The sequence below is a fragment of the Barbus barbus genome (assembly GCF_936440315.1).
Source record: "Barbus barbus genome assembly, chromosome: 11".
Classification (NCBI taxonomy): Eukaryota; Metazoa; Chordata; class Actinopteri; order Cypriniformes; family Cyprinidae; genus Barbus; species Barbus barbus.
Window position 1 is genome coordinate 6,783,129 of NC_136739.1, and position 27,702 is coordinate 6,810,830.

The 27,702-nt window shown below is 38.7% G+C and overlaps 1 protein-coding gene across 1 annotated transcript; it reads left to right on the plus strand.

The window, feature by feature from the left end:
- The first annotated feature begins 892 nt into the window (after positions 1-892).
- LOC306876656 (prostaglandin F2 receptor negative regulator-like) lies at positions 893-25,770 on the plus strand. Its single transcript, XM_079427992.1, has 8 exons — positions 893-1,190; positions 2,589-2,960; positions 4,903-5,319; positions 12,970-13,392; positions 15,380-15,784; positions 17,414-17,521; positions 22,277-22,576; positions 24,086-25,770. The coding sequence occupies exons 1-8, from the start codon at positions 1,142-1,144 to the stop codon at positions 24,250-24,252; spliced, it is 2,241 nt and encodes a 746-aa protein (XP_079284118.1). The 5' UTR covers positions 893-1,141; the 3' UTR covers positions 24,253-25,770.
- The last annotated feature ends 1,932 nt before the right edge of the window (positions 25,771-27,702 follow it).

Here is a 27,702-nt window from a genome sequence, read left to right on the forward strand (position 1 = left end):
ATATGTTTGTCTGTCTGTGTGTACACAGTGGAGATATACAAAAGCATTTACAATGGGATCCACCTCTCATGATAATGCTGCTATTGTGTATTCTTTTCTATTTTATTAAAATATTATTCATTACAAATTATGTTATCATTTGCATTAAATTATTTAGTAGATTTTTTAGTATATTTAAATTAAAATGTCTTACAAATGAGGAACATCAGCAACAGTGTTCCATACAGTATTCACAGTATTGCAATGCTGAGTTGCAAGAACAAGCTAGAAGCTTGTACAGAAGTTATAGAGCAGAAATTAAATGCATAGGGGAAAAAAAGTAGAAAAAGTTTTTTTTTGTTAACGTTTTATGGTTTTAGTTTACTTAAGTGCGCACAAACCAAGGTGTAGCTTCAGGTGTTTCTTAAAAAAGAAAGTGAAGGTTCTGGAAAGTGACTATCAATATTTTCCAGCAGCCATATCACCCTGTAGCCCAAGACTGGTTGCCCACTGAAGCTCCTTGGAAAAACTAGGTTGCTGCTGGAAGAGGTGTTAGTGAGGCCAGGGGCAGGGGGTTGCCTTTCTATAAAAACAAAATTAAATCGTAGGTATGAATGCAGTCTATGATAATAAAGGTAAAGAGAGGATATTCAATGGCTTGCTCTCAGAGATGAAAGGACAGATAGGTTAATGAGGACGATTTCTTGCCATAAATTATTCATTCTGCACCGTTCTGGGAACATGTGAGGATAGAAGTGGGTGGTTCGGGGGTCTCTCTGGACGTTTTGAGTTATTCTGGGAGATAATTAGTGGCTGTATTTTGCCTGCACTGTCACGACTCAGCGCTGCGCAGCAACGGGTGCGGCGGTACTTCACCTGCGGCGAACACGCACGCGCGCGCGCGCGCACACACACACACACACACACACACTTCCGGGCACGACTGTGCCGATCCAACCCTCTGTCCTGAGTTTTATCATGCAGCATGCGCAGATGTACCAGCATTCATACGCTAAAGGACTAAACAGCGCGACTCGCAAAACTTAATTCAGCTTTAGTAACGGGAGAGACTCGTTCACCGCTCTCACAGCAGGATTTCACGCTCTCTGCCCGGTTTGAATGACAAAGGCGATCCCGTGGGAAAATCACGCGCCTTCACAAAATGGATAAAGGAAAGGGACTCCGTCCTGTGATTTTGATTATTGCTCTGGGTAAGTTGACTAGTTCTTGATTAAGAAACGGATGCACTCATTGTTTTAAGGTAACAAGTAGGCTTGGTTTATAAAACGCGTGTGAAAAGTGTATGTTTGCATCTAATTATAGTTTGATAACAACAAGCGTTAGACAAACATTGTGTCTTTATTGTAAACTCTTAATATGGTTGTTTGTTGTATTATTTTATGACATAATTCATAAAATAATGAATGTTTTTGAGACCAACCTCAAATTTCAGTCAAATTCTTCTGTCTAATGATGTTTACAAATTTTCCTTATCAGTTCATTTACTGTTAATCAACAATATTATATTGGTCAGTTAATAAGCTTCAGTATTTTCTTTTTATTTATTTTAAGATTTCTTTATTCAGTTTTCATGCTCTAAACCGCTTATTCACCAAAACGTACTTGTCTAAACCCTTGTGCCATTGACAGAAATTTGTGCCAAAGCCAAATTTGACTTTTGACGTCAACAATGAAAGATACGAGAAACATTTCCTTCCTTATGCAAGATATTTAAAGCCTAATTTATTTTTCCATCATATACTCGCATGACTTTAGAGTTGCTGTTTAGTATGTTTTTTGGTGATGTTTCAGCTTGTTCCTATTCATTATCATTCATGTAATCAGCTCTGATCTGCTCTCACTTACCAACTTGCCTTGTGTCCTGTTTAATACAGCTTTTGACCTTAATTGCATGGCCCTAACACAGCAGGTTAATTTTACCATATATTTCACTAGTTTCATGTTTTTCTTCTGTTCCTTAAATTAAGTCTTCCGCCTTACAAGAACAGCCAATCTCTCATGAAGAGGCAAGTTTTTACATGTCACCTTCTCTCAGTTGTGGTTTCTGTCCCTCTGCTCTTCTTTTCAGCTTGTTTTCTCCAGTGTAATGTTCCAGCTCATTCTTTGGCTTGTTCCATGTTAGTGAATTATCTCTCTTCAGCTGCCATGCTGATATAATTTGTCTCGGAGCACTTAATTCCCAACCCAATAAAATGTTAATATTCACTTTTAGATGAGATGGCGTGTTTTCATTCTAGTGCTTTGAACTCATCCATGTCCTAATATGGTTATTTACAATTAACATTTCCATAAATAGACACATCTCCTTGAGGTCATCTTTATGCTAGTGTAGTTCTAACAAAACTTTTAACAGATAAACGCATGTATTATTTACAGTCTTTCTCATCAGGAAAAAAAGCAGACCAAAAATTTGGATGACTCATCCTGCACTCAGTATGACTGATACTGATATTTGACTGATACTGTGTATTTGATCATACTGTTATTACAGAACAGTTTTTTTCCCCAGTAGTCCATTATTGTGTCTCACAGAACTCAAGCTCCTGTATAGTACTGTTTACCTGAGAAATCCTCTCTTCTTCTCTCAGTGTCGTTCTGTGAGGCCCGTGTGGTGAAGGTTCCGGTCGGTCCTCTAGTCCATGTAGAGGGGCAAGCTGTCTCCATTCGCTGTGATGTATCTGACTACGAGGGACCCCGTGATCAGGATTTTGAGTGGTCTTTGGCCCTTGCCGGAGATAAATTGCTCCCGCTTGTCTCCACCTTTGACAGTAAATTTGTGGACCCTTCAATGAGGGACCGGGTTTACAGTGGTGACATCAGTTATAATAAGCTGGAAGGTGCTTCTATTGAACTCAAATTCAAGAAGGTCAGAGCAACAGACAGTGGCGTGTATCGCTGCAGTACCCCGAGCACTGATTCGGTCATCAGCGGGAACTACTACGCCGATGTGGAGCTCAAAGGTTGGTCAAGCCTGTAAAGACTTTTAATTTTTAAAGATTTTTACTTCACTCTCAGAAAAAAATGTGCCAAACCTGTACCTTTTGGGGTAGCACCCTCTAAGGGTACATTAAGAGTACATATTACAACTCTAAGGTACTAATATTCATCCCAAAACAGGTTTATTTATTTATAATATCCTGTGACAGTGACTACAGAATGACAATGTTAGTGACATACTTGTATATTAAGCGATATTTAGGCATTTAGAGATTATTGGTTAATAACCAATGTCAATTAACCGAAGTGGTCGTACTGCCAGTTCCAACATTGGGTAAATATTGTGTATCACAAGGGTTTGTTCATACTCCGTGTTTTAAATAATTTTAAATGAGCAATATCACACTCGTAGACATGAGGTTTTGCTGTATATCAGCACGGCTGCGATTCAGCCGTAGGTAATATCTCACATCTATGAGTCTGATATTGTATTTATACAACAGTTCGACAGCACGAGTGTGTAAATACATAAGAAACAACAATGAAGTGTCTTTAAAACCATGTAAATTCCAGAAGTGCACATGTCCGAAAACCTTGAAGCAAATTTTCAAATAGATGATATCTTTATTAACAAATTGCATAACTGAAATCAAAACAAGTACATTATTCAATGAAAATGAAAATAAAATAGCAGAGGCTTGTTCTAACTGCCTAACCGGCTTTCAGCAAAATTTTGATCCTGTTGATGTATCAGATATTATTTTTGTATCAGATATGATGCAGTAGATTTATAAAGTTTAACAAGGTTGCACTGCAAGGCTTGAAGACAAAAATACAAAGACTTATTCTTTGTTCTGTCGGCTAGGTTAAAAGCCTGTGGAGCTTAACAGAGGAGCTCTGAAGCTTTTTTAAGACAGTATGCTGATTTTATCACTCCACTCCACTTTTGGAGATGGACAAAATGACCTCTCCCACACCAACAACAACAACAAAATAATAGCACAATGAAAGTACAGAACAACACAGGGAGCATAACATATGAGTTTGTGTGATGAATAGATCAAAATATTTAATGAACTGTTATATTTGACTGCATAAGATTATATCTTGACTGATCCAGCTTTATTTGTAGATTTTCTGGGTCAGTAAATTAGATAATGTTCATATCTGGGTGAGCTTTTCCTTTCATTTCTAGATTTGTTTTCCCTAGATTTTGTTAGGCCTTAGAGAGGACCATTAAGGAAGCAGTCACAATTAGAAATTTCGCTACAACTTTAGCCAAAATAGAGCTTGATTCATTCACTGTGACACTGACAGACACAGAGTGTGAGAAAAGTCAAGTGTGAAATGCAAACCAGCTCTTAGTGGCTCTTTTAGCTGATGCTATGATGTACTAGTAACCACACTTTTTTTCCTGTAACAAACACGTAGAAATTGTGAGGAAATGAGTGATAATAACTCGTGTTCACCAGAGTTTCACTTTTGATCAGTTTAATGCATCCATGCTGAATAAAAGTAATAATTTCTTTAAAAAAAAAAAACATTGATCCCAAACTTTTGACTGAGCAGGAACTGAGTTTGACACCCCTGGTCTAAACCATTGGTCTCAAACTCAATTCCTGGAGAGCCACAGCTCTGCACAGTTTAGCTCCAACCCTAATCAAACACGCCTGATCTAGCTAATCAGTCTCTTCAGAAATACTAGAAACTCACAAGCAGGTGTGATTTGGAGCTGGTTGGAGCTAAACTCTGCAGAGATGTGGCCCTCCAGGAATTGAGTTTTAGACTTCTGGTTTAAGATTATAGTGGGATTACTTGTTTGTCCTAACAGTGGAAGACAGGTGGTATATGGAAAATATTGTCTCAGCATTATTTTTGCAAGTCTGTTTGGTGACACTTCACTTTTTAAACCTTTTGACACACAGCTCTTCTTCCTGCTTTAAAGTGTCATTTTGTTATGTCCAGTGATCGGGGACAGTCTGAAGGTGGCTCCAGCCATTCCCAAGTCAGCGGTGTCTGAGGGAGAATCAGTGGAACTCCAGTGCAGCATGACACGGGGCTTCACGGCGCACACCTTCCTCTCCGTTACTTGGTCCATCAGGAAAGTGAGCAGCCCGGTGGAGGAAATCTTGACGTTTGGGCCGGATGATAAAATCAAAGTAGGACACAATTACACTCAGCGTTACATAGATGGTGGACTTGAGTTGGACCTTCGTGGAGGTGGTTTTTATGGACTGGTCCTGAAAAGAGCAAAGCCATCAGACCAAGGGGAGTATGTGTGTACGGCCCAGGAGTGGGTGAGACAGGGTGAAGAAGGAAGAAACTGGCGTAACATTTTGGAGAAGTCTGAGGAAATGGGAAAGGTGGTTGTTACACCCACAGGTGAGTCACATCTCATACCCCTTTTCCACCAAGGCAGTTCCAGTGCAGGTTTGGAGCCAGAGCCTAGTTTCAAACCGGTTCTTTGTCTTTCGACACACAAAGCACCAGCTCCGAACCAGTAAAAGCGGTTCGTAAGTAGCACCAAAGCATTGCTGGGCTAGAACTGCTTGCGTCAGGGGATGGGGGCGGGGTTACCGTGACCAACAAGAAGAACAGAAACTTAGACCGCCATATTTGAAATAGCAGCTAAACGCTAACATGTTTGATTCGCCGTGTTTGAATACCAATGTAGGTTTGCAGAGCCATGAACATCAATAGCAACGCAACGTCCGCCATTGCTGATAGTTTGTTTAGGCTTGTTCGGGATGGATCGGCACTGCGCGGACTGTTCGGTGCGAGGCATATCGGGGTGCTGCGGGGGTGACTGGAAAGCAGACGGCTCTTTTATGCTTTTGGATCGCTCTCGCGGTGCTTTAGTGTGTTGTGTGCCGATCGATCGATTGATCTGCATGGCGCTGATGCACCTCGAACAAGCCTGTTGTGCCGTGCTAGTGAACCGAAACATGAAACGTATTCAGTGACGTAAGCCCTGGCTCTGTATTGGCTCTCTAGCCTGTGGAAAAGCTACCGGTTCTTAAAGCGCTCGCCAGTCGAACCAACTAAGAACCGGCTATAGCACTGGCTCTGAACTAGCACCTGGAACTGCTTTGGTGGAAAAGGGGTATCATTCTCTCCTCAGTTCCCTATCATGCAAGTTTGTAGATTGTGACTACAATTATGGGTCTTGATTCACGAAACATAGGGACACTGACTCCATTACCAGCGACATAATTATGAGGTTGTGCTATAAAAAATACCTGGTATTGTAGTGATAGCCTTCTGTTAAAGTGTGCAGTTCTTTTACGAGATATGATTATTATTTTTTTCCATTTCTGATGACTTGAGACTGTGAAGTTGTGACGACATTTCCAGTAATATAATGTAGAGCACAACAGTGATGTCTTATAATAAATATTAAAATTATAAAAAATTATAAAAAAAAACTTTAGCAATAAGCTTAAAAGTAGTTTGAGAGTCTAGGAATACTCAATTACATTTTTTGCAATAATTCTTGGGAGTAGGCGGACCCTGCTGAACACTTTTGCCACAATTTCCATTTAAACAGCAACTTCTGTCACTGGTTGATTTTCCCTCTGGATTATGAGCAATGTAGATCTCCAGCAGAAAGGATGGTGTTTAAGTTCATTTTATTTATTAAATTTAAAAATTACTCTGATTATTGCCTTCTGCAGAATCTTAACTTCAGAGCTGGTAGTAAATCTGTCTTGAAAGCATTATTTGTTAAATTAGTTTCTCTAAGGACAAAATTAATGGTAAGTTTATTTCCAGAACCTGACTGTTCTGATCTGTAGTGAGCGAATAGGGTCTGGCTGCAGACTTGCGCTTGCACTCTCAGACGCTTGCGCTTCCGTGAGTGACGTCACTTGCAGTCTTTTTTATTTTTTTATTTTGTTCTATTTAATGATTATTTTTTGTTTGAATCTCTCAACATTTTACAACAGTAGCCAGGTGGTGAAGACAAGAAAAAAGAAACTAAATTACGAAGTAACTTGCAATCGCCACTTGCACTTTCTGCTACCTGCGACGTCACTTGCATTCAACACTAATCGTGTGCGTTGCAAATGGAGACAAGACGCTGTGGAGGTTAAACAATTAAAACAAATTTAGTACAATAATGAAGAGGGTCCTGCAAGTCATCTGTAGGAGAAAAAGACAAGACCTGCAAATCCGTGGCAGAACAGCAGAATATGAACGCAATGTGCAAAGTTTCTTGTTAAGCATTTTCCTCCCGCAGAAAACTATTGGAGAGAGCAGCTGATGCGCTCTGGTTTTAGAGGGCATTCTTTGATTGACTAGGAAGCAAACATCCTTTACTCTTTGAAATGTTCAGTTAAAAGAATAAAGCAACCAGCTGGAAAGCATTGTTGAGTTTTCTGAACTTAGTTATAGTAGGCAGTTGAGTAAATTAGGAAATACTAAAAAAGGAATACTTAAAACAACGCTAAATATTTGCTTTATACTTTAATTATAAAGCAAGTTATAATTCATGTTTTGACCAAACACATTACATTGATGTGTGCTGTTATTACAGGTAATTTCTCCAGTCACAATGCTTGCCAATGGGCATATTCAGTATATATTAGATTTTATAATTTTACAAAAACAGACTTCTCAAATCAAGTAAAGACTCACTGTGATGTGTGTGACTCGCCATAGTGGCACTTATAAACCAGGTGGAATTGTTCTGCCTCAACTTTTGAAGAAATAGGAATCCGTGATCAAACTGAGCATGCTAAGCAGACTCAGTTCAACCTTTATCATCAAACTTTTTAAAAGTGTAGACAAAAAGAGACTGTCTAACTGATGTAATATCAACCTGACACATTTAAATGATTAATTCAAACCTGTCACTCTGGTATTTATGTATTTTGTGTGCAATATGCATTAGAAAATGTGTACTGTAGGTTTGCCGTCTGAGCCTGAGATTAGCATGGTTGTCTGAGTTACAGAAACCATTACTTTAACTCTTTTTAATTTATGCTGGGATTCGTAAGAGAAATTATTGCCTGTAGACACCAGACAAGACGATACTGATTTCTAAGTCCCTGTTATTATGAAGCCTTACGAACAATGATAGCAGACTCTAAGGGATTTCTGGACTGTAGCTGTGACCTCTTTATAGTATTTTATTAAAAGCACTCCTGCCTATCCAAGTTCTTTCATGTGGCTCTCACTTCAGTAAATGTGTACATTTTATCTCTGCTTGACTTGAAGTTGTAAAGAGGCCCTGAGGGATTACAAATATTGGCAATGACTGATTCTATTCAAAGTAAGAATGTCTAAGGATGCCCAATGTAGAATATGGTCACAATGTAGAAAATATGATCACAGTTTATTTAAAAGTCCAATTCTTGCTATTAACAAACTACAACTTTTGCCTTAGACTACTTTTTTTTTTTTTTTTTTGCTTATTAATAGCTAGTGGTTGTTAAGTTTCGGATTAGGGAGGGATGTATAATATGGTCATGCAAAATTTACAGTGCCTATAGAAAGTCTTCATACCCCTTCATTTGTTTTCACATTTTGTTACGTTATGTTAAACTGCTTTAAATTACTTTTTTTTCACATAAATCTAGAACGCACTAACAATAGTGACGAAGCAAAAACTGGATTTATCACAACTTTGCAAATATATTAAAAAGGAAACGCAGAAAAAATAACAATGCACAAGTCTTCATACCCTTTGCCTGGACACTTGAAATTTAGATCAGGAGCATTCCAGTTCCACTGGATCGCCTTTGAGATGTTTCTATACTCTGACTGGAGTTAATCTGTGGCAAATTCAGTTGATTGGACATGATTTGGAAAGGCACACACGCCTGTCTATATAAAGTTTAACAGCTGAAATGGATGTCAGAGCAAAAACTAAGCCATGAGGTCAAAGGAATGGCAAAAAAAAAAAAAAAAAAAAATGCAGATGGTGAGGGGGGGTGTAGCTTTAAGTGAAAAAAAAAGTAATTTAAAGCAGTTTAACATAGTGCAACATAACAAAATGTGAAAAAAAACAATGAAGGGGTATGAAGACTTTCTATAGGCACTGTATGCTTTATAAGTACTAATAAACAGCCAATATGTTATTAATAGCCATGCTAATAAGTAACTAGTTAATAATAATGAGAATTGGTTCCTATAATAAAGTGTTACCAAAAGTATCATTACAAGAAATCCGTAATCCAGGTTTACACCTTCTGAATCTTCTGAGGTTATGTGATATTTGATGAATGTGATCATTTTGGTTTGTATCCGTCGTTCTTCTGTGATTTTTCACCTCTGTCCTCCCATTTGTTGTCAAGATAACATGTGGATGGACACATTCCTTCTGTTGTGCAGATCACACCATCTTAGATTTTGCTAGATATAGTTTACTGACAACACAACATGGATGGAAAACTGAGAGATAAGTTTGCACGACATTTGCTGGCACAAGTAATCCCTTTGTTGTTGTTTTTGTTTCTATCTCTGATTTACTCACAAGACTAGAAACTCCCTCAGGGAATAGAAAGTCCCAAACACTTCCAGACGTGTAAACATACTTTCTCCCACAGCATACTCTACCTTGCCCTTCCCTACTTCACCTTTAAACTACGTAAGATTACTAGATGCCTGCTGTCAAAAGTACCACAGAAAGTACTGGCAGCGGTGTGTTTGTGGGTAATTGAGCCAGTTTTGTTTGCTGTTGGCCCTGATGCTATCTCTGACCCTCTTACCGGCCTCCAGACTGGAGTGCTACAATGTGTGAGGGATGTTTGAAGTTTACCAAGCAAACAGAGTCACTGGCTGCCCTATCTGAGTGCACTGCATTTCACCCTTCATAAATGGAAAGCAAATCTTGGTGTTTTAGGAAGTCATATTTGATAAAACACAAACCAGTTTAATTAATTTATTTAAAGATTCTTCCAGATTACATATGAATCAGTTTTCTTTTTGTTCAGTCCAGTGTTGCTGTAAATTAGCTCTAAATTAATCTCTAACCTGTTGTTTGTCTGTGAATGATTGATCCAATTCTTTTCCTGGTGTACTTGACAGTTACAGTGGCTTATCTAATGTAAGGGAAGAAGATTCCGTTTCTAAGGCTTTGCAGTGTCATATGATATCAGGAGAAAAAAAACAAGAAATGTTTTACATATGTAAAGTAGGGCTGGACTATATAGGAAGCTGACAAACTTTGTTTTCTAGCTCATTTTAAATGTGTTGTAAAGTTTGAAAAGTACAACATGACTTACAACTAAGCTTCAAAATATCTTTAAATTCCTCAGGTCTTCTGTCCTGATTAACTATATTTTCAGGGATTCCCAGCAGATTGTTCAATTATTGAACAATCTGCTGAAACGGTACATTTGTGAGTTACTTCTCATGAGCCAGGACTCACTGATAATTAATTATTAATAGTGAGATATTGCTGAAAACATACCACAGTCTCACAGGTAAACCTATTTTCCGAGGTGACGTTTTCACATAAATTATTGAATTGAATAGTACGAAAACATATGAATGAGATCGCACAAATTCAAATGAATTAGCCAATTTGCCAAGAAATAAAATAATTACAGGCAACAATAAGACTGACGAGAGAGAGAAAAAAAATCCTCTCTTTCATTCTGATGGCTCATTGTGAAACATTACAACTGTTAATCGTGGAGTTCTGTCTGTTCAGTTTTTTATACTCTTCATTGTGTGCTTACAGAGCACCAGCACACTCCTGGCTTCTTTCTTTCTTTCTTTCTTTCTTTCTTTCTTTCCTTGTTTGCCGCTGGTGATAGAATCATGTCAAGGATTTCTGTGCAACATGCTTCTTTATTTTTGAAGTCTTCTCCCTCAACGTTAAATGTTAATCAGTGTTTTTCATATTCTAACTGCACTGTGAATTCAGCTTGGGGAATTTCCTTGTAGCAGGTTATTCAAAGCTACGCTACATAATAGTGCTAAATGCAGTGTGCACAAGGCTCAGACCGCTTTAAGCTTTTTTTTTTTACTTTTATAAGCCAGTGATAGCTGTTTTGTGAGATGTTTTTGACGACACCGTGCTGGAGGAAATGCATGCATTTTATATGTGAGATGGGTCAGTTAGATAAGGAGTAGAGGAACTGGTTAAGCATCTGCAGAGACTAATTTTGTCAGTTCAGGTCCTCTGTCTTTAGGAGTACAGTACTTTCAGAGAACTAAAGTGTTTTCTTACCATGCAAACAGGTGTCTTTTCTCAAAGTACACAACAGCTGGGCACAATGTGTGATTACAGTGGCAGTGAGTGAGCTGGCCTGGTGTCAAATACACAAAGTCAGACCTGTGTGTGTGTGTGTGTGTGAGAGCTTATCATAGCTTGAACAATGACAGCTGAAAATTGAGAGAATGTGCACCCTTGCCCTTCCCTTCCTATCCAGAGATGAAAAGCTAGGTCAACTACCATACCTCTGCATACACTGCATACAGACTTGGTGAGATACCTGATACAATTGTATCTCAGTGTTGTTCATACCTTTTGAAATGTATTTGATCTGGAATGGCAATTGATTATTTTTAGTCAGAGACCACAAACATTTTAACCAAAAGTCCTTTGGAACCAAGATGCAAAAAGTAAAACACTTTAAACAAGAAATAACATGTGACTTAACAATTTTGTTCACTAAATGAGCACAAAGAAAAAAAATAGTTAATCATTTTCACTTAGATGTACACACAAATATAGCAATTCATAGTAAACAACTTTACATACACTACCATTCAAAAGTCTTTTATGCTCACCAAGGCTGTATTTACGTAAAAATACAGTAAAAACAGTAATATTGTTTTCTACTTGAATATATTTAAAAATGTAGCCTAATTTATCCCTCTGATGGCAAAGCCAAATTATCAGCAGCCCTTACTCCAGTCTTCAGTGTTACATGATCATTCAAAACATTTATCAATCTGGAAAACAGTTGTGCTGCATTTTTGTGGAAACTGTGATACATTTGTTTCATTCTTTTAGTCGAACAACATTAAATGAACACTCCACTATTTTTGAAAATAGGCTAATTTGTATAATTAACTCCTCAAGAGTTAAACAGTTCCATTCAGCCCATCTCCGGGTCTGGCGGTAGCACTTTTAGCGTAGCTTAGCATAGATAATTGAATCTGATTAGACCGTTAGCATCTCGCTCAAAAATGACCAAAGAGTTTAGATATTTAAACTTGACTCTTCTGTAGTTACATCTTGTATTAAGACTGACGGAAAATGAAAAGTTGCGATTTTCTAGACAGATATGTCTAGGAACTATACTCTCATTCCGGCGTAATAATTAAGGAACTTTGCTGCCGTACCATGGGTGCAGCAGGCGCAATATTACGCAGCGCCTGAAAATAGTCCCCAGCTATCATAACTAGCATTTATCATAACTAGTTACATAGCTGGGGACTATTTTCAGGTGGTGCGTAATATCATTGGCTCTTTGGCCACTTTTGAGCGAGATGCTAACGGTCTAATCAGATTCAATTATCTATGCTAAGCTACACTAAAAGTACTACCACCAGACCCGGAGATCGGCTGAATGGATTCGAAAACGGTAAAACTCAACTGTTTAACTCTTGGAGAGTTGGAAAATTAGCCTATTTTCAAAAATAGTGGAGTGTTCCTTAATTAAATCAATACTGCAATAATGCAATGTGGGGACTTTAGTAATCAGTATTGAATTAAATAGTTAATTTTAAGTTAAAATTGGAGTGGAGTTGAAAGACAGGTTTGTGAAATTAGTCTAATGTGATGGACTTTTTTTTTTTTTTTTTTTAGGTTTTTTTTTCTTCCCATTTCTGAGTTGATTTCCCCAAAAAGTGTAAATGCTGTGATTCCATGGTGCTATTAAAACATTACTTGGATTGTTGAACAGTGGTATGGGTTTGAGTTTGGACTGTCTGTTTGGCTGAACAATGGGTTGGGGAACACATGTGAAATGTCATGAAAAATATTTTTTTTGTAAGTTGCTCTTTTTGTAAGATACTTTTTTTGAAAGTCTCACAGTCTGTGACTGACTGTCTTTACGTTCCCTTCTCTCACAGAGCTGCAATTCAAGGTGACCCTTACACCCTTTCTGAACCCTCAGTCCACAAATGAGCCCACTGAACTGCGCTGTGAGGTGGTCGACCTCCTCCACCTCCAAGATGGCCACCTGGGCGTGACCTGGTCTTACTCTACAAACACGCCTGGAGATGTATCTCAGAAGAAAATCACTATAGCCTCCCTGAATGAACAAGGAGCGCTGATTGCAGACAGTCAGTACCAGCAGAGGCTGGACAGTGGGGACATAGCAGTGACCAGGAGAGTGTCTAACATCTTCATTCTGCGAATGCTTCAGACTCGAGATGCGGACATGGGCTCTTATTCCTGTGCGGTAACAGCATGGAAGCCCACTCAGCAAAGTGGATGGGAAAAAGCGAAGGAGGTCCAGTCACCGCCTGTCACTGTTCAGTGGACACCAAAAAGTAATAACAGTAATATTGTTTTCTACTTGAATATATTTTAAAATGTAGCCTAATTTATCCCTCTGATGTCAAAGCCAAATTATCAGCAGCCATTACTCCAGTCTTCAGTGTTACATGATCATTCAGAACATTTATCAATGTTGAAAACCGTTGTGCTGCATTTTTGTGGAAACTGTGATACATTTGTTTCATTCTTGTAGTAGAACAACATTAAATGAACACTCCACTATTTTTGAAAATAGGCTAATTTTCCAACTCCTCAAGAGTTAAACCGTTCCATTCAGCCCATCTCCGGGTTTGGCGGTAGCACTTTTAGCGTAGCTTAGCATAGATAATTGAATCTGATTAGACCGTTAGCATCTCGCTCAAAAAGCGAAGGAGGTCCAGTCAGCGCCTGTCACTGTTCAGTGGACACCAAAAAGTAAGCTCTAAAATTGGGGTCTTTGTTTTTGTGAACTTCCTTTTAGGTCTGTTAGATATAATTTGGTAAAGATGGCCATGAAACACTAACATTTTTTTTTTTTTTTTTTTTACATTGATTCTTACGTTCTTTAAGCAAGTATGCAAACCCGTGTGCTTGGCCAACACATTTTCAAGTGTTTGGTCCTGTTAAACATATTCATGTTCTTGTATTGTGTTACTGCTCTTTTGGCGCTTTTCCACTTTTTCTGCTTTTCCGACACGGCTCAGTTCGGCTCGGGTTGTGTTTCCACTGCAGTTTAGTACCGCTTTAGAGTGGGCGGGATTATTCACGTGTCGTTATAGTTGCGCCACCTCTGCCATGACTCCTGAAAAACTTTAATTCTGCATCGCTCCATTAAGCTCTTTCATTTTTTTATGCAATATTCTAAAATGCGCATACAAATAGGTGGATAGAAACGTAGCTAATGAGTGCAGCGCTGAAAAAGGGTGGAGCTGCATAAGGTCTATGGAGTTACTTTACATGCCTGTTCCTTCAAATTAGATGTTATTATTCAAGTAGCAAGAATCAGCAATATGACGTGACGTGACATGACATGTGGCCAAGTATGGTGACCCATACTCAGAATTAGTGCTCTGCATTTACTCATCCAAAGTGCACACACACAGCAGTAAACACACACGCACTGTGAACATACACCCGGAGCAGTGGGCAGCCATTTATGCTGCGGCACCCGGGGAGCAGTTGTGGGTTCGGTGCCTTGCTCAAGGGCACCTCAGTCGTGGTGCCCTTGATATTCTCTTTAAACCATTGCTCCACTTTGACTGTAATTGATCTCAAGGTGAAAACGTGACACAGAAGACTACTAATGCTAATGTCTGTTCATTGCATTAAAGTTAAAAATACAACTCATATTTTGTGTTGCATTCAGAAATCTACTGCTAAAGCTAAAATTGTTTGTCCTCTTAAACGTCTGAATGGTAAACTTTCAAAATATAACTGTCAAAACTAACTTTTGTAACGTAACTAAATGTCCCCAGCCTGTTTTTAGAAGTTGCGGTCACTCTTCTGATATTTCATATTTACCCCATGAGCTAAGTGCTCCCAGCAACTGTGACAGTTGTACCACTTAGGGCACTATTTCAAAAAGCATGCATCAAAGCTTGATGTTTGAAAGACTCCAATGTCTCTCATTTTTCAGCTCTCAATAAGAGATTAGAGTAAATGGCTTTAATTGTGTTTTGTGATGGCGTCTTCTATGTGACGACAGATTTAGCTCACAATGGTTGCTCTGTCTTGGTCTGGACCTTCTCCATTGCACCCTTGATTTCAATTACACTGTGTTCTGAAACTATATCTGATACTGATGAAGTGTACATGGTGGCGACCACCCAATAAGGATTGATGGCATCTTTTAATGCAGCTCCAGCAAAATGTAAATATGTAAAAATAAATTAAAAGTTGCTCAATTATTTTACATAACTTTCCACAAAGAGTTTTACTTATTTCATTGTTCTCAAACTGTATTTTGCAATAGTTTAATGAGTATTTATGTGATCTTTTTAGTTCCAGTTTTGCAAGTGGTAGCCCATCGTGTGAGAGAAGCCTCGACTGGTGGATCCACATTTGAGATGAGCTGTCGGGTGACTGGTCAGAACCTGAAGAATCCTGGCTACTCTGTGCTCATCCGCTTTGAGGAGGTCTTGGGAGGAAAGTCGCGCAAAGTGTTATCACTTAGCCAGGACTCAGTCTTGCAGCTAGAGGAGTGGAGCGAGCCGAGCCGCATTGACAGCGTGGTTCTGGAGAAGATCGGGCAGCTCGAGTACCGCTTCCGTTTGTATGGGGCCCAGGTCACAGATCGTGGGTTGTACTATTGTGACATCACGGCCTGGACACGGGATCAGAGCCAAGACTGGATCAAAGCCGTCAGTGCGGAGTCCAACAAGATTGAGATCGCTTTTGTGCACACAGGTATTATCATGCAAACTATACTAGACTCAGTGAGCTTTAATTCTCAAAAGAATGATGCTGAATTGCCTGTAGGGTATGTTTATAGCTGAGGTCATGTTACCCACTTTCTGTAGTTCCCTCTTTGTCTGATTCTGGATGACTAGACCTCTATAGTGTCTCCCTCAGGGCAGATGCTGCCTACAGAGACTCTTTCTATCTCTCACTCTCTTTCGTTCATAGGCAGCGTTTTAAAACATCACAGACATGCTCCCATGTGAAAGCTAGTTCCAAAAGCTAAACTAAGGCCAAATTCACATGTATTCTTCACAGTGAAGGTGATCCCATAATGGGAAAAATAAATTCAAGATTGCAGACAAAACAAGTAAAATGTGGATTATAAAATACTTATTGTGTGCTGGAGTGGTGTTGCAGTTTTCTTGGCCAGCCCAGTTGTCCACATCACCCTGGTTCCTTCAACAAAAACCCAACAGGATTTTTCCAATTGCTTTTGGATTATTGTGGGAAATAAGCTTTGTGATCACCAAAAGTTTAGGATTTTTACATGCTTTTTTCCTCATGATAATCTTCACAAATGAGCACAATTTATGAATTTTATAGCCTAAATCCAATCGGCAGAAGTAAAGACTATAAATGTACTACACCACAGTCTCAGGACTTTACCATCCATATCACTATAGCTTCCCACAAATCTTTGTCTTTTTTCAAAAATAATTTCCCTGAAAGTTTGTTAGAATAGTTTGCAAGAGCAAGATTAAACACAATAAGGCTGTGGACTTGTGAGTAGATGAGTTTACCTTTTCAACATGATGACATTTAATGTGTCCAACGACCTCTGTAATGCCATTTAGCCACTTGTTAGCAACCACCTTTTTCATGACAAGCAAAAGCTTTTAAAAAAAATCTCGAGGGTATTAATGATGTATATTATGCAGTAGATTAAAGCATGAAAATATCTTGAGCTTGTGTTGACCACAGACTTTATTTCAGGCTTTTAACCAAAAGCCCATTTACAAAATCCATTAACTTCAGGATGATGAAACCGGAAGTGCTAAAATATTAAATAGTTTCTGGGTTTATAATATAAAATGTCATCCCTGCAGCTCTCTCTCTCATTCATTAATATCTATTTATGGGTTTATAATATAAAACGTCATCCCTGCAGCTCTCTCTCTCTCATTCATTAATATCTATTTATGGATAAGTATCTATAATAATAGTCCAGACTAATTCAAATGGACCATTGTAGCCAATATTTGTGTGTGCTACATGTTTTTGTGCAATATTGCATCATTAAATTAGCAGCATGCTAATGGCAAACGTTTGAAATCAATTAAGAGGCAAGTTTCTCTTTTGTAGCACATAGAGTTTTACAAATCAGTCACTTTTGAGGTTTAATTTCGGTTAGTGTCCTACCTTAAAAGACTATTTAGGCAGTTGATAGCGAGGCAGCTCAATACGTTTTTGGAGCCTCTCTCTCTCTCTCTCTCTGTTAGTGAATGAATTCAAACGAAAGGTTGAATAAATTGTTTTTTGAAATATTTAGAAATATTACAAATATTTAAGTCTTCAACATCCAGTTGACTCTGAAATTTAGACTTTTAAAACAGCAAATGTCTGTTTCGCATGCAGGCCCAGTATTCAACATATCCATTCATTCAGAAGCAAACAATGTGTTACCGGGGGACACAGTCCAAATGAAGTGCATCATATCCATCCTGGAAGCTTCTCCGAACACTGGCAAGTACTGTTTGTGTAATGTCTATGTTTTGTAGAAATATAATTCATATAATATAAAGTTTATAGAAATTTTAAGATAAATACATTTCTAAGCATTAAAAAATAACGCTAAATGGCATTTAAATAAATGCCACGAGTTAATCGCCTTTCATAATTTTTTTTTTTTTTGACAGATGTTTTGAGATTCATCCCCAGTGAACTTAAATCTCCCAGTTCATTTCATGTCGCATTCTGATGTATAAAAAGAACAGAATCTCAGAAGTAACCAAGTGCTTTCTTTGGCATTTTAATTATTTAAAGGTTTTTGTAAAACACTTTAGCTTTCCATCAGTTATTTTGGTGTCTTTTCATTCCTGCTCAGTTTCTTGCCTTAGTCCAGCCTGACCTTGTAGGCTGTCTGGATGGCATGTTTTAATAGCAATATCCATGTTTATCTTCTTAAGGCATCTACATTCTGTTTGTTTAGCAGCACCTAATGTCCACCTTTCTTTATGAGTCTCATTTTTCTTCAAAGCCACATGCTGTTGTTCATGTGGGTGTGTTTTATGGTTATTCACAGTTGATATTATAAACTAAATTGAACCAGTTGGAAATTATCACCTGAACTTTACTCCCTGAGTCACATCCTGCATTGGAATGACAAAGAGTCTTTTCCTTTTCTTCCTGTTGCTTAATAGCTACTCATGAATACTGTATGCACAGTTATGTGAGGCAGGAAATTGAATTGTCTTTATAAAGAGCATTTAGCAGTTTTACAAAAGTACATTAACTTTACATTTGAGCCTACTGTGGTCACCAGAGCAAAACATATTTTTGGAAAAGTTAGCATTATGGCATTTTTGCATACATTTTTGGTGAAACTGTAGAATGGAATTAAAAATGTGATTTGGTGTGGAGAGACCAATTGCTTGTTGGTGAAATATAAAACTGTTATATTGCTGCCTTTCAAGCACTGCAATGAGTTGTTAGATGTGAGTGGTTTGGATGTTTAACTTTATTTTTTTAGTGGTATGATACAGAGCTGCGGGCTGCAGTTTGTCTCATTGCCTGCTCAGTCTGCTGTGATCGTATCAGTCAGAAATGTTGCACGCTTGTGGTTGAATGTTGGGTAATACTCAGAGCTCGACGTAAAACGTTCCTTCCGCATCGGTCTGTAGCCACAGGCAGGCACACACATGCTGTAGTCATAGATGCATGTCAGTACAATACACTTCTCTTTTCAAAATACAGTATAGAAAAATGAGAGATGTTTTTGTGCTGGTTTTATTGTTCGGTTTTTCAAAGATTATCGCCCTGAAGGAAGAGAAGCTTCTGTTTCTATTGTGTTTCTATTGTGTTTCTTTAAGAGTAATCCTCAGGGAGTCAAGCAGCAATAGACAGTGTGTCTCTGAGGATTTGTCTATTAAAAACATAGTTGACCTAAGAATGAAAATGCAGTCATTTACTCATCCTCAACATCTTTCTAATCCAGTTTGATGTCATATTTTCCAGACAGAACTCATTTGTATATTCCAAAGCTTTAAGTTTTGTTTGACAAACAAATAGAAGAGAGAGTCCACCCAAAAATGAATATTGTCATCATTTACTCATCCTCATAGTGTTCCAAACCATTGGGAATCAAATAAGCCCAATGACTTCCATTTTCAATGGAACATTGAACACTGTTTATCATATTTTATGTTTCACAGAAGAAATAAAGATGTACAGTTTTGGAACAACATGAGGGTAAGTAAATGATGCCAAAATTGTCATTTTTGAGGCTGCGCCATGAGCTGCGTGAAGATTACATTTGTGTTCCACTGAAAAAAAAAAAAGTTGAAAACTTGTCGGAAATTAAATGTTCACCTACATTTAGGTGAACTGGTTCTCTACAGCACTGTATTGTGAAGTCACATTACAATGTTTAATTTTTAATTAAATTCATAAATCTTAATGTCTACATTGCTTGTTCTTGCACACAAGCTGAGCTAATGTGCTCAAGTAATGCAGTCAAGAACATGTGCTTCAGCTGAAAGGTAGCAGAAGGCCGGAAGATGAAAGTACCCTTGAGTAAAGTCAGAGTTACTCATAAGTTCTGAGAGGGTTTCTTCTTTTATTCTGGCCTTGATTAGAGCAGAAAGAACATTTCCTTGTTTTAAGGCTAATTTTGGCCTAGTTGTTGTTCACAGTGGTTGAGAATAAGGGCAGTGCTGCTCCCTTAGGCTCCTTATGATCTCAGGTTCATAGAAAATGCCTGTGCAGTTTAACAGCATCCAATGTATTAAGTCCTACACAAAACATTGCATAGGCTGAAGGCACTATGAAGCAAAAAAAATTCATTTTAGGGATTTACATTTGGGAGGACATTTTGAAACAATTAAATATGTGTTCACTTTCATCATAATAGCTTTTTCTTCCACTGGGGAATTGTTTTGTTGGATGATAAATAGGCCTACTCCTACTAGTCATCTTGTGGCTGCTCCATCTGACTTATGTTATTTGATGTTTATTTAATCTTTTATTTTATTGTTTATTTTTATTTTATGAATGAGATGATAATATGAATCTGGTCTAACAGCTGTGGTTGTTTGCTAGAGCACTTCAGCATCAAGCATCATATTATCATATCAAGGCTTTTAATTCACTGTTGCCTAACTGGTAAAAAAAAAAGTAAAATTGAGTAGTTTGAGGATCACTTTTTAAGGCTTTGTTGCATTTATCTCTCATAGTTCATAATATCTTGCAGCTGTAGATGTCGAACTGAGAAAGTACAGTACAGTCATTAAACATCACAGACAGCATAAATGTAGAAAAGACACAATCATCCAGCAAATGTGAGGAACAATCAACTCAGCCTTTGTGCCGTTCGTCCACCCTCGGGCCTGGAAGTGCATGCTAGTCAGGACCCTGTCATTCCTCATCCACTGATGAAAGGATTTATGTATATAAAGCTATTGAGGGCCACAGTGTCAAAGCCTTTCCTTAATTTCCCATCTAGAGTCATCATGGTTGGAATGGATCTTAAATCTAATTTAGAGATGTATTTCTAAGGTAATTGATAACTATAAAGATAAGGTGATATAGCAGAAAAGTTATCAACATTTTTGTATGTATGCCCATGCATATCGGCTTTCAAGTTAAGACATTATTGCTTTTATTAATACTTAACCAAGGTTACAATAAAGACGTCTACATTGTTTCAAAATAGTATAGTTTAAATAAAAGCTGTTATTCACTTTCATAGATTCTTCTTTAAAAAAAAAATTTATAATGGTTTCCACAAAAATATTAACTGAAGACTGGAGTAATGGCTGCTGAATTCAGCCTTGCTTCACAGGAATAAAAATGTATTAAGTCAAGTCACTTTTATTTATATAGCGCTTTTAACAATACATATTGTGTCAAAGCAACTGCACAATATCAAAACAGGAAAATAGTGTCAAAATAATGTAAAATGACAAGATTAAACACTCAATTTTCAGTTAAAGGCATTTCGTTATTGAATTCAGTGATGGCATCGTCCAGCTCAGTTCAGTTTAAATAGTGTCTTTGCAATCAGGTCAACGATATTGCTGGAAATAAAGTGTCCCCAACTAAGCAAGCCAGAGGCGACAGCAGCAAGGAACCAAAACTCCATCAGTGACAGAATGGAGAAAAAAACCTTGGGAGAAACCAGGCTCAGTCGGGGGGCCAGTTCTCCTCTGGCCAAACGAACCAGCAGTTTGTTCCAACTGCAGCAAAGTCAGATTGTGAGGCCTCAACTGGTTCCAGTGGTCTTTTCCCGATGGCTGTCTAGGTGGCGGGGTCCTCACTTCATTAAAGGAAATTTAAAATGTATTAACATAACTGTTGTTTGAAATTGAAGTAATATTTCACAATATTACCATTTTTACTCTAGTTTGAGCAAATAAATGCAGCACTGAAAAGACATTTCTTTCCAAACCATGTAAAAAAATGTATGAATGGAAGCATGTGTATGTATATATACATTAAAAAATTAAAAAATAAATAAAAACTTAAGCCATGTCAGAGAAAATCAGTATATAGGGTAAAAAAAATTAAAGATATAGCTAAAACAATTCTGCAACAATTAAAATGTCACACACTCATAAATAAATATAACGATCCATACACTTTAAGAATCATAAGCTGTCTGCTGTTAACGTGGGATTCTGCTATGAGATGTAGTCTTGGTTTTTACTTGATGAGTAGCAGAATGCTGTGGTGAATTGTGGTGGGCTTGAGCTGTGCTCATGGTTGTCAGTTTCTGATTACCCAGTGGCCTTCATTGAGATTCCACACATAGCAGTGAGGACAGCGTGCAGAGGCCTGCCTGAGTCTGTCTGACTGCTGCTGCCTCACTCTGGATCATCAGGGAGTGTATATGGTATTCAGCCACTTGAAAGACACTGTTTAGCTTTGTTTTCTTTCCATACACTTGAATACCCTTGTAGTTATGGCACACACTTGCTTGAATAAACAGCAGCAACTTTAGATTGTTGCAACAGAATGCCTATGAACGTACTGACTCCACTTTAGCATTCTCAGGAAATTACCTCTCATGATTAAAGTCAGTGTAGAATACCACCCAAAACCCATTTACCTTCTATAATCAGACATATTTTTGAGTGAAACAGGATATTCCGGTACGAATATTGTAGACACTTCAACACTTCATTATACTTGACGCTAGATTGTGAAACAGAAGAGGTTTAAATGTCCATTTTGATTCCATGCTGGCTTAATTAATTAGTTTTTGCACTGTCCGTTCCACAGGTGATATGGCATTTGATGTACGCTGGTTCCAGAACACAGACCGGGCTGTAGATAATGGAGTCCAACCTCTCATCAGTATGGACCGCTGGGGAGTGGTAAAGAAGACCGGCTCCAATGACACTAGTCTGGAGCGCACTGACCGACACATGTTTGTCCTGAGCTTACACAAGACTCAGGATCGAGATGTGGGAGAATACTACTGTACCGCCACACCCTGGCTCCTGTCCCCTGCTACTGGTACCTGGAACAAGGAGAAGGACCTCACCTCTGCTTCATCATTTCTATCTGTCAAAATAGAATGTAAGAATCCTGGTTATATCTAGGGATGGGAATTGTTAAAATCCAGTTCCAGATACGTGAGAAAAAGAAAGCAAACCTGGAGAACCTGTCTCTGCACGTATACCTTTAGAACAGCGGTTTCTAATCCTGCTTCTAGAAAGTTACCATCCTGCAGATTTTAGCTCCAACCCCATTTAAGCACATCTGAACCAGCTAATCAGTGTGTTCAGGGCAGAGATTATCTTACTATAGGGAGATGAGAGGGTCTGTATTACTTACTATTGGAGAAAGCGTAACGGCTAACTTGTCCCTTAATAGCCAATCGCATTACAGCCTTGACGTCATTGAATTTCAGTCAGAGTTGTACGACACTCAATCGCCGTTTACAGATCCCATAGGAATAAATGAGAAGAGTCCCACCTGTCGCAAAAGTCAGTGACTTCTCTTATAAAACAGCATTTTTTTTCATGGTAAATTCTAAAAATAGTTCAATACAAAAGTATTATTTAGTGTAAACATGTTGAAGAATAGCAGATAGGCTGTCGATTCATTAAATAAACCGTGTCCGCTAAAAAGCTGTTTATTCAGCATAGTGAAGCCTCTCCTCCATTGACATCCATTCAAAAAAAGGGCCTCTGGTCTCCTTTCCCACGTACAGCCAGACCGGAAGCGTTAGCTTTAGCCTTTACGCTTTTTCGGCTAATGGTTGCAGGCTTGCCTTCTAGTGGCTTTGTTCAGGGTAACTTGATAATTACAGGCATGTGTGTTGGAGCAGGGCTGGAACTGAAGTCTACAGGATGGTATCTCTCCAGGAGCAGGGATGGAGACCCCTGCTTTAGACCCACTGACCTGTCACATCTGCTCTAATCCAGACAATTCCCTCTATATCCCCCTGATCTCTAGTAGATACACTGAAGTGATGCCCTTGTCACAACAAGCAAGTTAAACTTTCTGGACTCCTCTCTCATTAAATTAATCCCATAAAGTTTTATTAGTTTGGGCCTTACAAAAGACTTTAGTAATGACTCCAATATATAGTGTATAGACCAGGGGTGTCCAATTCTGCTTTCCTGGAGGGCCACTTTCTGGCAGAGTTTAGCTTAAGCTCCAAGTAAACACACCTGAACCAGCTAATCAAGGTTTTCAAGATCACTAAAAACATGCAGGCAGTTGTGGTGTAGCAAGAAAGTGGCCCTCCAGGAGAAAGATAAGCTATTAAAACTTTTCACGAAGGTTTCCACGGTCTACCAATAAAGCAAGCTTGGGAGGACCACCTGGGATGAAAATTTCTACAGAGTTCTGGGAGGCTGTATTTGTCTGTCACAAATAAAAGGTCCTGAAAAATGTGAGGAATTGATGACTTCATATCCTCTCTTCAGCGTTTATGTCAAAGACTGCGGGAACTCTCCTGAAATCAACATCCCCAGCTGCTCCTCCCAAACTTTGCTTCCATAGCTTTTATATTTTCATATCTGGTGTCTTTATGAAAGTTTGTGATTGACAGTGATCATTCTGTTTGTTGTTCTGTAGTGTGGGAATCTTTGAAGATGCCAGTGGGATACGGTTTGGCTGCTGCTGTGATCGCTGGTATTCTCTCAGTGCTGCTGGGTCTCGCTGTCGCCCACTGCTGTTTTTCCAGGAACCCCTTGCACACGCCCCGTCCCCGTAACAAGCTTATGGACCTGGAGATGGATTAAACCAGTCCCCCTTTGCACTGCTGTGGTCCTGCCCAAAACCACTTCAACCGACTTGATGTATTATGCTTTGGGACAGAATGTGGATATGCACATTGCTTAATAAGAGATGGATAACCTGTCTATATGCACTCCGAGGATTGAGCCACTCCAATTGATGGCTCAATATTCCCACTTGGGAACAATACACTTATTATTCTCAGGAATAGAGCACTGACGGCCCCATCCAATGTTTTTTTTTCCCCTCTACACATCCTGACTGCAGATAGGATGAGAGCACCAGGAATGAAATATTTTGTTTGGTACAAACTTGGAGCTGGGCAATGGCCAAACCAGCAATGTTATAGTTTGTACAGTTGATGATGATTATTTTATAGCATTTAATAGGAAGGACTCTAACGAAAGAGCCAAGAACTTGTCAGTTGTGAGTGTGGCAGAAACTCCAATTTTAGATTGACCTTTTAAACCGCTGCAGTCCCAAAGGCTTTGTTTGTCACATCGTCTGCGGACGTCCACCGTGCCCCCCGCCCTGACTGCCTGTCAGAGTTATGCCACCAACAGTAGGGAACCTAAAATGACTGACCTTTTCCTCTCTGCAGTAAAGCGTAGTGTTTATCCACAGGCTAAAGGAAATATGGCTGATGGATGGGTGCTTCAAGGCTGCACCGCACCATTCTGGGATCGAGAAGTGACCACTTGAGGGAACGGATCAAACAGTCTGACTTAAAGATTGCTTGCCAGGCATTTCAAAGGCCCTGATAACTGATATCCACACTGTTGGCCCACACTGACATGATTGTAGTAGATCCTTTTGTACAAATGCTCTCTTTATCCACAATGTGGTCAGATAAGTATTTTCTGAGAAGGGAAGTTGTTGGTATGAGTGAGAGGCTGTTTTACTGTATCTCAGAATGAGAGAGCTATTCAGAGCCACATTTATAGACAAATGTCAAAAGGAATTTCACCAAGATGTTTTACTTCAGTTCATTTATAGATATTATTAAATGGATTTTTTTTTTTTTTTTTTTTTTTAAGAATTGTCCTTTTATTTTTTAGTTGTGTGAAATTTTATGTGCTTTTACCATCTCTCGCAATAAGTATTTTTTTCTTCTTCTCATTTTAGTTCTCAATAGCAAACCAACAAAAAGATTTCTCAATAATAATAATAATAATAAAAAAAAGCATAACTGTGTTGATTTGAGGTTTCTGTTTATCCCAAATCTGTTGAGAAGCCCCTGGGAAAGGCTTTGATCTCATCTTAATTATTAATGAATATGTGTTTTATATGCATAAAATTGCAGTCATATTTCTTTACATTCCTCACAACAGACGCTTTCTTTTATTTAATTTCAGCTTTTACCTTCCTTCATTTACTTCATTTAACCTTTTTGACTAAAATATTTCTGGTATTTCTGCTGGAAGCTGCTTGTTTTCAAATAAAATTACTACTTTTATTGATTTTTATTAAATGAACCAATTTGGTGAGTCCAGAAGTTTCAAGAACTGTATGTTATTCAATTTAAAATAAATAAATAAAAAATAAATATAAAAGATAAAATGGACATTTCAATTTAAGATTCAAGAGATTCAAGATTCAAGATTTTTATTCGTCACATACACAATTATACAGAGTATAACCAGCAGTGAAATGGAAGTCAGCTCCGCTCCGAGGACAGTGCAATTGTATAGAATACAAATATTAAGAAAAAGAAAAGTAGAAAAAGATAAAAAAAATATAAATATAAATGTGCAGGTCAGTATGTTGTTGACATAAATAGTAATATAACAGGAATGTGCAAAAAAGTTGTACAGGGTATTTAAATAGCAGCAATATGAGGTAGAAAAATTATGAATAGCTTATAGATATATTGGTATTTACATGGAGTCAAGTGATGACACAGAGTTAGAGTTTAGGAGCCTGATGGCCTGGGGGAAGAAGCTCCTCCTAAGTCTCTCAGTTTTTGCCATCAGGCTACGGAAGCGCTTACCAGATGGAAGCAAAGTGAATAGACGGTTACCAGGGTGATTTGAGTCCTTGATGATTTTAACAGCTCTATTTTTGCAGCGTTTGAGGTAGATGTCCTGCAGAGAGGGGAGAGCAGACCCTGAGATGCGCTCAGCTAAGCACACAACTCTCTGTAGTGCTTTGCAGTCCTGATTGGAGCTGTTTCCATACCACACTGAGATGCACTGAGTCAATACACTTTCTATGGTCCCTGAATAAAAAGTTTTCAGGATTGCTGGTGAGACCCTGAATTTCCTCAGCTGTTGCAGGTGGTACAGTCTTTGCCTGGCTTTCTTAATCTGTGTTTGGATGTGCGTAGTCCAAGTCAGGTTCTCGGAGATGTTTACACTGAGGTACTTGAAGCTACTCACCCTCTCCACAGGGGTCCCACTGATCATAAGAGGTGTGTAGGGCCGCTGCTGTCCCTTCCTAAAGTCCATGATCAGCTCTTTTAGTTTTGCTCACATTCAGAGAGAGACAGTTGTCCTGGCACCATGATGTGAGTCTCTCTACCTCATCCAAGTATGCGGTCTCATCATTGTTGGAGATGAGGCCCAGAACCACAGTATCATCAGTGAATTTGATGATAGATGTGGAGCTGTGAGAGGACACGCAGTCATGCGTGTAGAGAGAGTAGAGCAGGGGACTCAGGACACAGCCCTGTGGGGCTCCTACGTTCAGGGTGATGGAGTTTGAGGTGAACTGGCCAACTTTCACCACCTGAGGTCTGCCGGTGAGGAAGTCTTGAATCCAGTCACAGAGTGAGGAGTTTAGGCCGAGGTCTGTGAGTTTAGATGCCAGCTTCATGGGGACTATAGTGTTGAAAGCTGAGCTATAGTCAATGAATAGCAGCCTTACATAATTCCCATTGTTGCTGTCCAAGTGTGTGAAGGAAGAGTGCGGGACGTGAGAGATGGCATCGTCCGTAGATCTGTTTGGGCGATAGGCAAACTGAAGAGGGTCCAAAGTATCAGGTATGGAGGAGCAAATGTGGCTCTTTACAAGTCTCTCAAAAACCTTCATGACTATAGATGTGAGGGCAACTGGGCAATAGTCATTCAGGCAAGAGGGTTTATTGTTTTTAGGCACAGGGATTATGACGGATTTTTTGAATGAGGTGGGAACCACGGAGGTAGCAAGGGACTCGTTAAAGATAGACGTGAACAAACCAGCGAGCTGATCGGCGCAGGACCTCAGAACACGGCCAGTTATCCCATCAGGTCCGGCTGCTTTCCTGATGTTCACTTTCTTTAGCGCCCTCCATTTACACCTTGTTTTTTTTATTATTCATATTAATTCAGATTATTTTAATATATAAAATTTATGAAATGGCTATATGTCTTTGTTTTGGAGAAATGGAAACTTTTTGAAAAAACCTCATGATTTTTTTCTTCAAAACTTCAAAAAGACAAAGCCCACTGTAAAAGTCCCTTTATAGTAGTCCGTAT

Bases quoted from the DNA above. Each gene is read 5' to 3' on its own strand.
- LOC306876656 (XM_079427992.1), top strand. From the start codon at position 1,142: ATGGATAAAGGAAAGGGACTCCGTCCTGTGATTTTGATTATTGCTCTG. The intron at 2,961-4,902 runs GTTGGTCAAGCC...TGTTATGTCCAG, and splicing joins CGCCGATGTGGAGCTCAAAG to TGATCGGGGACAGTCTGAAG. The intron at 22,577-24,085 runs GTAAGAATCCTG...GTTGTTCTGTAG, and splicing joins TCTATCTGTCAAAATAGAAT to TGTGGGAATCTTTGAAGATG.